General features: G+C 42.2%; 1 protein-coding gene across 1 annotated transcript in view; it reads right to left on the bottom strand.

Moving 5' to 3' along the window:
* Positions 1-6,157: 6,157 nt before the first annotated feature.
* cnih3 (cornichon family AMPA receptor auxiliary protein 3) overlaps positions 6,158-10,993 on the bottom strand; it is a 101,341-nt gene continuing 96,505 nt past the window's right edge. The window contains exon 6 of the mRNA XM_008284027.1: positions 6,158-6,185. Within this exon, the coding sequence (XP_008282249.1) occupies positions 6,158-6,185 (28 nt within the window). The remainder of the gene's footprint in view (positions 6,186-10,993) is intronic.

Here is a 10,993-nt window from a genome sequence, read left to right as displayed (position 1 = left end):
CAAAGGCTCTTAAACACAAAGTCACAAAGCCAGACACTGGTTGGTACCAGTCTGACCGGAGACATATCGACCCATGGGCTGCAAGGTGGATCGGTGTTTAGCACCATTGCCTCGCAGCTAGAAGGTTTGCATCCTCGTGAGGACACCTGGGATCTTTTTGCGTGGAGTTTGCATGTTCTCCCCGTGCTGCGCGGGTTCTCTCCGGGTTCTCCAGCTTCCTCCCACAGTCCAAAAACATGTTGAGGTTAATTGGTGATTCTAAAATGTCCGTAGGCGTGAATGTGAGTGTGCTTGGTTGTCTGTCTCTAAGTGTGGCCCTGTGATAGACTGGTGACCTGTCCAGGGTGTCTCCTTCACCCTAAGTCAGCTGGGATAGACTCCAGCCCCCCACGACCCTCGTGAGGATTCAGCGGTGTATAGATAATGGATGGATGGATGGATGGATGGATGGATGGATGGGTACCAATTAACTGATAAAAGGTTTGATCAAAAAACTCTGAGACTCTGCCTATAAAAATCCAAAACCCTGCCTCGTTTAAACTTGGCTGCCATCTTCTTCTCCTTGCGTAGCGATACAGTGCTTCCAGCGCTGCTGTCACGCTTGTAACACTCCCGGGAAGTCCTGTTATGTAAGCATGTCAAGCACCATCTGTGATGGGTGCTGAATCTCCTAAACTGTGTCAAAACAGGGACCCTTCAACTTGAATTTAAATGTAGAGAAGAGAAAGAAGTCACAGGGAGCCAAATCTGGTGAGAAGAGTGGGTGGAGAACGATAATTGTGTTGTGTGCGGCCAAAAAATCTGTGCGTAATCACTGCGCTGCGACCGGGTGCAATTTGGCGTTGACAGTCTGACCCCGGGGGACTAATTCCCTGTGCACAACCCTGTGAATGTCAAGAAAACAAGAGCGTACTCCTGGTGCACTGCTGACCTGACGCAGCCTCTCTGGTCTTGGAGACTGTGAAAACTGCTGTGTGGTCTCTGGGTCGGCCCACTTCTCGTCATAAGTGATGATCCTCAACATGAAGGTCGGATCATCCCGTCTGTTGACTGACAGAATGGGATGTTTTTGGCTCTTCTCCAGTTTAGGGTTCATGGAGAAATCACAAATGCACACCTCTAAATAGTAAAAAAAAAAAACAAAGTTGAACACAGGTGTCTGTGTAGATCATACAGTGTCCCATTGCATACTGAACTGAAACAGTTACAGTTTGCATATGCATGACTTGACATGTTCTGTGCATGTGCAGCAGGAAGAGAACTTCTTGAAGGCTCCCTGCAGTGGTCTTCCAAACAACCAATCAGAATCCTCTCTTTGTGCTACTTTGCATCTGTGGTGTTGTGCTGTCAAATCAAAACTTTAGTAAACTACCTGGAGATGAACACTGACTGCTTTTAAAGGCTACAACTTTGTTTTAAGCAAATCAGTTGTTTGCACTGATTAGAAGAAGGGTGACAGACACCAGCTTCTAGTGGTACATCAGAACCACAACAATGATGTTAAATCCGTCTCCAAACCTATGCATTTTAATGGAACAGGTGATACAAGCGTAGGGAACAGTATCCAGTAGAGGGGAAACATTCTCATTTTGAAAAATTAATCACACCAAATTAGCTGTTACAAGTTAATGATGCAAAGAAGTGCAGAGTCAAGTTTGAAGCAGATCGGATGATTGGGGAACATTTTTGGGGTCTTTTTGTGGCCGTTTTGGGTCTTCAGCTTGACTTTTGGCTGCCAGTGGGCGGAGCCTCTGTTGCTAGGCAATGCCATTAAAAGAAAATGCATAATGTCACGTGATGCTACCACATCGTGACCATGAGCACTGTTATAGTTGCTCACTTTTGTTCACCTGTAAACTAAGATGCCTTGTCACACCTGGCTGGAAAGAAACCCTCAGAATGTCAGGCCTCAGTGTCACACCGTAGAAAACCTGAAGCTCAGAATAAGTGCAGCTCTCCTGTGTCTCATGTCAGTCCATTCTACCAAAGCTGACTCATGTCGTATATTCACAGTTTAGAAAACTCTATGTTTGAACTCACCGTGAGTCACACAGCCTATTTCTTCTGGGCCTTCTCATAGAGAAAGCAGCACTATGCATCAGTGAGCTTCAGTCCCATGCAGAGCGAGATTAAAATTGCCTCCCTTGCTGTGAAAAGTTGAAGAAACAGAGTTTTACAGGCAAACCTCAGGTTCCAGACGGCTGAGCACAGTGTGCCAGAGCCGCAGGACAAGAGCTCAATGTCATTTCACAGCTTTAAGAGGAGAGCTGGATGCTGGCGAGGATTTGGGGGAAGAGAACAGGAACAGAGGGAGGAGAGAGGAGGAGGTACAGGAAGGGGAGCTAATCCAAAGACATCACTGCCAGTCTGCTCGAATACACACAAACACATGACGAGGGGCCAAAAGGTCAGCGGAGTGTGCCTGCTTTAATTATGATGAAATACATGGCAGTGATGTGGACAGCACCCAGGTGCATCCTGGGAAGACAGGCTGTCACCAATCTGTCAAGGATTGTCTGCCACAGCTCGGACACACACACACACACACACGCACACACACGCACACACACACACACACACACACACACACACACAGACATACACAGACAACCATATTGAAACTATTGTCACTTTCTAGCAAGCAGCAGTCGGTTAAGTACGACGGCAGCACTGTGCAAAATTTTTTAGGTATGACATCAAATGTCAGTGTTTTCTGTACAGAGGTGAAATTAAAAAAAAAAGAAAAAAGGCAAGATAACTTCAAATGCTGCAGTGACACCAAATGTGCTTATACAGTGTTCACATTAAATTTAGGATTCTCCAAACCTGCATTTTAAGGCAGAAAGAGATTGTTTCCATGGTTTCCATTATCTATACACCACTTAATCCTCACTAGGTTGTGGAGGGGCTGGAGCCTATCCCAGCTGACTTAGGGTAAAGGTAGGGGACACCCTGGACAGACAACCAAGCACACTCACATTCACACCTACAGACAATTTAGAATCACCAATTAACCTCAACATGTTTTTGGACTGTGGGAGGAAGCCGGAGAACCCGGAGAGAACCCACGCTGCACGGGGAGAACATGCAAACTCCACGCAAAAAGATCCCAGGTGTCCTCACTGTGACCAGTGACCTTCTTGCTGAGAGGCAACGGTGCTAACCACAGATCTACCTTGCAGCCCTGTTTCCATGGTTTGAAACTTCTAAATAGTACTGATAAACACAGATGATTTATTAGATCTTCAATCAGTGACTGGAGAGAGATTTTAAAGCTCTCATATCACATCCTTTTTTAACAAGGTAATGCAAGTTTTTCATGCTCCCAAAATGCATATTTCAAGTCTCAGCTCAAACTGCCGCACAGAAAATTAATTTCATCATGTCGACAATACCCCTGGTTTTTAGACTTGTTCCAAATGAGCTGCTTCAGTGTTTGCAGCTTGAAAGCCAACATGCTTTTCTGGCCATTCAGACCCAGAATAATCAGTGTAGTTACATCACGGTGTCAAGTATAAACACTGAAAACACACAGATGTCAGCTCATTTCACACTGCAGACTGCAACGGTCAGAGTTTAAGGTGCAATAATATGACAACGTATTATGTCTCTATTGTATATGTACTACGTAGGATAAGCTACAATGTGTGCTTAAAGCAAAGAAGAAGAGTATGTAATTTGAAATGAAACCAGTGGGTGGCAGAGAGAGTCCAAGATATGGGGGAGGAGCCAGATTTGGGGGCCGTGCTTATCCTGTTGTGACATCACAACAGGCTGCAAACTCGACTGGCTCATTCAGAGACTCATTTTCCAAGGGAAAGAAACAAAGGTGTGGTCATTTCTCCAATTTTGAGGGTCTCTAAACACACTGGGGACATGTCTGTTCCAAAACAATGAAAGCCAATTTATGTATGTCTGTATGTCCAATGTCACATTTAGCGTATGCATTTACTTCAATAATATGACTTGCTATTGCATAATCTAGCTTTACAGTGTTTGAGTCATAGGTGAGCTGGTGTGCTTCAGCTGCAAAAAGTGGGAAGGGGTCACACAGGGGGTGCCACTGAGTTTGAACAAAGTTTCCGCATTGCTACGTCCATCCATTCATCCATCAGCTTTACTGGCTTTTTTCTATAAATTGCTGCAGGAGGCTGGAGCCCATCAGCTGACAGTGGCCAGTCCATCATATGGCCAACACAAAGAGAAACACAACCACACACTCTCAGTCTCACGCCTAAAGCCACTTTTAGAATCACCATCCCGTGTATGTCTTTGAACTGTTTCGATGAAGCACCTGCAGAAATTCCATAAAGACACAGGAAGAACCTGGTTGACCAGTTGGTTCTGACAGGCAACAATACTAAACACTAATATGTTAAGAAAAAGTATGACAAGGAAGTCTTTAGATTTTAAAATACTTTATTTCATAAACGATATCTAAATTCAACTTGGTTGGTCACATACATACACAGTAAGGATAGAAAATGCTCGAGTTAGAATAAGAGAAAACAACAAGAACGGGGCATTCCTATCTGCTCCTGGAGCTGCGGCTCATGAACTGAAGCTCACTGAGTGGAGACGATGGTGGTGAAGGTTCGAAGAGTGGCCCAGCGCTTAGAAAACTGTGCTACACATGGAAGATGCAGGTTCAAGAGTTGTGAGTTCACCCCAGCCGCAGGGATGATCATCTCTAACTTTCTCTCCGGGAATCATCTTCGTTTACTATCATATATTATTTGCTACAGTTGCTTTAATTCAAATCAAGGAGGAAAAAACAGGTTGATACGAGGCACCTTTCCCTTCTCTCGCTTTATTCGCTCCTTGCTCCTGGTGTGGTTGCGTCAGAAAAGAATGTTTAAGATAAAGCATGGAAGCGAGCCATCGGTATCCCACAAATAGACATAAATAAATTAATTTAAGTCGTGAAAAGACAACATTTTGGTCCGTGGTGTAAAGAGAGCTAGAAAAGATTCACATTGTCCCCCCCCCCCCTCCTCCCATCCTCGAACGGGGCTGGGTAAGTTCTTTACATGTTGGAAGACCTTCACCTGTGTGGCTAGACTGTCATAAATTACCTCTAATACATAATATAGCCAAATATTGCGAATATTGTGCAAGATCAAAGACACTATTTGTGCAAAGAATGTGTGCTCCTCTACTATAAAAGCTTTGACAGGTTTTCCGTTTTTTGTTGGAGTTTTTAGAAAAGTTTCCCACAATAGAACAACACTAGGACGACACTAAGAAGGCATTTGCTGTATAGAACACCTTTTTGCTGTAGATCAATTAGAAATGCCTTTTTGTTTAAAGAATACACCAAAATGCACATGTCACAAAAGCCATTCACATAATGTTAGAAAGAATAATCCCACAGACCACGGACTGCGTGTGTGTTTTCAGGGGCGGAGGGGGGAGATGTCGAGAAACCCTTCGCCCCGGTTGCTTCTACCTCCCCCCCACCACCACCACCACCACCGGAGCTCGGTTTCTCTTTTTCTGTACAGTGTGATCCGTCCGTCCACTCGTCCATCTATCCCTCCGGACTCACCGGTGAAGCTACGGTTGGTGAGGCGTTTTCCGAGGAGGAGGAGTGGCTGAGGGGTTCGGTGAGCTGTGCTGTGTTGTGACAGTGCTTCACCGTGCTGTGCCTGAGACAAACTGTGCAAACGCTACTGTGCTCTTCATCCTCCGGGCTGCTGATGCCGCCGCTACCGTACGGCAGGTGCAGCAGCACTGCAGAGGAGGCTGTGGATAGTGTGTTTGTGTGTGTGTGTGTGTGTGTGTTTGTGTGTGTGTGGTACAAACGTTGGCCAGGCAGTGATTAACTCGGGTCTCGCTATGAGCAGTCAAACTGTAAACAGTAGATTTAGTCTTCAGTTCTTATATACAGTTGAGGATAAAACATGTCCGTTCTTCTTTGGGGGGTGAACGAAGCAAAAAAAAAGAAGCTTCGACCCCCCCACCCACCCCCCCGCCCCCCACAGTTTAGTTCATTGTTTGGCTTCACAGCAAAAGAAAAAAAACAAAGAAGAAGTTTTTCTTTATTATCTTCTTTACTTTTAAAATTCTCGTCTTATATTTCTACACTGGCAGTCTGTGGTATCAAATGTATCCAGAGGTGTTTCTATTTCTCCCCGGTTTGCTGATAAATCAGTTGTTATGAGGTAACCAAGGAGTAGATCATACTGAAACACAAGAAGAAGAAGAAACAGGAAATGTAAAGTGAGTCGACAATTCTCTGATTGCACGGACAGGCAGAAAAGTGAAAATTACATCCTGGTTTAAATCGTCTAATTGCCCTTTTTCAGATAAAACCTTCGAGTGTGTGCGTGTCCATTGAACTCATTGATCCACAGACAGTTCTGCTGGTGATTCATCTCGATACTGCAGTCTCAGCTGCTCGCGCATCTAATGGGGATGTCTGTCTGTTTGAGATGCAGAAGTGGGCTTATTTATCTTCTGACAGCAAACTTTTGTATGTGATGTTTCTTTGATGCTTCTCTGTCATAATCTGAATTATTCACACTGATGCTGTGTTGACGCCTACTTAAACCGTGTTCTTTTTAAAAGGCCGAATTATTCATCGAGTCCGCGCGCAGAGGCTCGCACCGATGACCTTAAGTGTTTTTTTAACAACGAGAAAGTGCTCTGACTTCTTGGATTAATTATTAATTTAACTTTCTGTCCACACAAGAAGCGGGGCGGTGTGCATTTACTTTGCATTTAAGCAGAGTACTTTTATAACATTACATAGAACATGAAGGACTGAGAGAGCTGGAGGTTAGTGTAGGAGTTTTCTACAGAGTAGCCAACTAGTGCTATTAGATCAGCGTTCCTGCACAGCGCTGGGATCAGCTGGTCATCACTGTTGTTATATAAATGCTGACTAGTCCGGATGTTTCTATTTCATGTGTTTTTGTAACAATATGCTGTTAGAACAGATTATTTCTGAATGTTGCTGTTGAAAACATGTGTTAATGCAATATTTTAACATCCAAAGAATCTTCAAACATCTGGTTTGCTTAAATTTCTAAATCAGGAAATTCTAACTAATGTTCAAACTTTAGTGACGAGCATGAGTCCCCTGTAGCATCCATTTTGCTAACTGCATTAGGAACCTCCTGTAATATTTCCCTGCTGGCCTACTCGCCCTACATACTGTAGTTTTGATGGCTGACTGTATTTATTGGAACTTGAATCCACAGATGAGGAGCTAAATCAAATGGAAGATGATACACTTTGGATTAAGTCAAAGGCAGAAAAATAACAGGACGTCTTGAAAGTACATCTGGAAACTGATGGTTGCTGCCTTCACAGCTCTGCAGCCGTGGCTCAGGTGGGAGAACAAGTTGTCCCTTAATTAGAAGGCTGGGCAAGACACTGAAGTTGCTCCCAATCGTTGGCAAACCAGCACTGGTGTGTGAAAACAGTGCTTTGTAGAACCAAGCTAAGGTTTAAAAGCACTATATAAGTGCAGATTTCTTGCCATACTGCTGCCGACTGAGGAGGAAATTTCAAAGACTGGGACCTGTTGATACTAGACTCTGAAAACTGCTCTGTGTCTATAGATGAGAATAATCCCTACTATGAATTTGCAGCTTTGATAATCAGTGCAGCCCTGGATGTGGTGTTTTACAGAAAAAGGACAGAATTTTACCCGCTACTGTCAGCCTGAAAGGTGAAAACAAACCAGTGTTGAGATGAATATTTCAACTGAACTACTGCAGGGTGACTACACGAGCCATAAGTTGTTCTTAATGCAGTCAGCAAACTGGTGACTCAAGTTTTTACCTTTGGTCAGACTAGATCAATGTTTTTTGGAAAGCTGCAGGAAGTTAAAGCTTGTTGACCTGATGTATAGCATCAGCATGTTGGTTTGTGCAACTCCTCAATTCTCCACATGTCTACAGTGGAGCATAAAGTGACCCATAGAGGTAAAATAGCCACAATAAAGGGAAAGGTTGAAATAAACCTAAATTATTCATTAATCCATTAGTTCCAAAAGGAAAATCGTAGGTTTGGCACCTCTGAATAGATTTTAAGGGAACCAGCAATACTTTTTTCATGTAGTTTTTAAATGTATCCTATTAAGGTCTACTAAGGATTGTCTCAATTTTCTAATAATTACATGGGTGAGCTGTGACAGGCAGGAAATTCTTAATACATGAAAAGAAACGGATCTGAAACTTGCCTGGCCTGGGTTTAAAAGTGATGAACAAACATATCCATATTTTACCTTTGAATTGCTGCCATTCTGTAACTCCTTCTTGTTCCATTTTTCTACACTGAATATACAAATTTTTACATTTTTAGGTTTTTACCATGACCTAAAAATGTAAAAACAACATCCTTCCTGGCATGTTTGTGTTGCAATTTTTAAAAAAACATTCTTATTCTTTCCTAAAAGTCTGCAGAAAAGTTGCCATTGAACGCAAAATAAAAAGCAAAAGCTGATGAGCATCATGTAATGCAATGAGCATGTGCAAAACAAGCTGTCAAACACACATTCGCAGCAAAGTGGCAAAGTGATTTCACCAAAGTTACTCTTTTCTGCAAGTCGACCACTGACACCGATGATCTTCTGTCGCAGTGCGGTGGACAAAAAAGTACTTAAGAGTCATTTGATCATACAGAGATCTGCGTTGTTCACCTGGGAGAAAAACAAGAGAATAACGGAGGACTGTGCGACACAACAACGGCGACAGAACAAATCACAGATTGGGGATTCGACACTTGTCTCGCTGAGCTGTGACTTGACGAGAACAGATCAGCACCTCGCTGACAGTAACTAACAACTCCCAACGTTTGTGTTCGTCCCACAGGCCTCTGCCGGCTCCTGACACCTCTGTTAATCTCTGCTGGTGAGAAGGCAGCAAGTTCACTCTGTTGACTCATGAATATCCATGGACAGAGAGAGAGGGGAGGGCAGAACATGTGAAGCAGAGAGAGAGAGAGAGAGAGAGAGAGAGAGAGAGAGAGAGAGAGAGAGGGAGGAATAGACAGATCAGAAGTGAACTGTTTGGTTTCCCCTCAGGGACTCGCCCTCCTCTCATTAAACCCTCTGAGAGCTGCCTTCATTAATTGCTAGATTGACTTGTATCTCTTTAAATTACAGCTCCTTCACTTTCACAGACTAATGAGACACTAACTGAACATAATCTATGCTAAAATATGACTTGATACATGAGGAAGCCTCACACACTTGGAGCTACATGAGAATAGAAAAGCTGATGTCACTGTTTTATCTGCAAAATATTCAGGATTATTCATCACTTTGTCTTGATTTCAACACTTTTGCAAATGATCAGTTTGATTTTCTTCCATTTTCAGGTTTATACAAAGACAAAGGGAAGAATAATAACAATAGAATCTCTGAATTTGGGTTCTGCTCTCACAAGTTGCAAGTCCTTAGAAGTGGATTTGTATTATAAATGTACCCTTAAGACGCATGATCAGCAGAGAAAGTATGAGGTGGATTAGTGGTGTGCACATGCTCTTCACATGACACCTTATTAAACAGGAACAACGTGTGTTAATGAGAGGATGTCCAATTATTGTAACTCTAATTACAGCGCGGAGCACCCTTGCATGTAATGTGTGAGGTGAAACACTCACAGGAAGACTAATCCACCTTCTTTACCTGTTTATAATTCTCATGGATCACTATACGACATCCTCTGCACAACATCAGGTTGAAATGTAGATTTTTGGATTTTATGGATTTAATTTCAAAATCCATTTTATTTAATCTGAATCTAGTACTGAATCAGTTTAATTTAAGCATTTCACATGTGTAAATGACAAAAAAAAGAAAAGTAATGAGCTTATTTTGCCGAGAACCATAGAAAAGTACATTCTTCTACCTTCTTGACGTGTAGCTACGACCTGAATATAAGAAGAACAGGATTAAATGATATATCTTTTTTTCTGTTTTCATATGAGAAAATCTGAAAGTCGCTGCTACCTGAGTCCTTACAGCAAACAGCAAATACACATTTCAATGTAAAAGAGGCAATGATGTGAGTCTGTGAATCTGTATGTTTTTTAAGTAGATAACTTTGGTTTTGACACCATGACTGCACTGGAACCATATGTGAATTTATTTAAAGACTCATTTAAAACTAGCAAGATGCATGTAGTGCAGAAGCAGACTGCATTCGCAAAATAAAAATACATTTGAAAACTTATTTTGGAGCTCTAATTTAGCATCTCCTAAACTCTAGATCAGTTTCTCTAATTGGAAGAAAAGATCCTGTAATGATGAGAAAAGGTTAAAGTGGTTCTCCATCTTTGCTGTGGCTGAGAGGACAGCGATGATGGCACTATCTGATATAATAAATATATTTTTTCAACAAAGTATTTTTAGAAAACATTATTTTAAAAGTTTCCCTTGTGTGAAGAAAGGTGAAATTTTAAGGGATGTAGGAAGTCTGATGTTGCCATGGACACACTGAGTTACAGAGTGGGCTGCAACATGTTTCCTATCGCACTAATAAATGAAGGAATCTGTGTGTGTGTGTGTGTCTGTTCTTTAACTGTCTCAAAAACTATACATCCAATCGACATCAAACTTGGCTGGTGTACTGCTGAGGCCCCAAGTGAGTGCAGTGTCAAGTTTGAACTTGTTTTGTTAAGTGGTTGTGACATTTTGGCTAGAAGTAATAACACATCGTAATACTGAAATACCAACTATGTTTCTTATACCTAGGTCCTTTCCATAACCTAAACAGTGTGTTTATTATTGTAACCATGACAATGAAGGTCATTTAACCTTGGGAAATAACTTATTTTACCCTGAATCATTCCTTTTTCCATAAACTTAACCAAGTTATTTTTGTACCTAAACCTAATTAAATCAGTTTATCTGTGGTATATCTCCTGCCACCAGTATGCTCCAACGTGTGGCATCAAAGGATCGAAACAAACCTCAGGACATTTAGGCTCATTTATGTTGGAAGACTTAGTGGCACAAGTCAATCTAAACTAAACTCCA

The sequence above is a fragment of the Stegastes partitus genome, unplaced genomic scaffold (genome assembly GCF_000690725.1).
Source record: "Stegastes partitus isolate 25-593 unplaced genomic scaffold, Stegastes_partitus-1.0.2 Scaffold339, whole genome shotgun sequence".
Classification (NCBI taxonomy): Eukaryota; Metazoa; Chordata; class Actinopteri; family Pomacentridae; genus Stegastes; species Stegastes partitus.
Note: the sequence above shows the minus strand (reverse complement) of the source record. Positions and strands in the feature narration are given on the sequence as shown.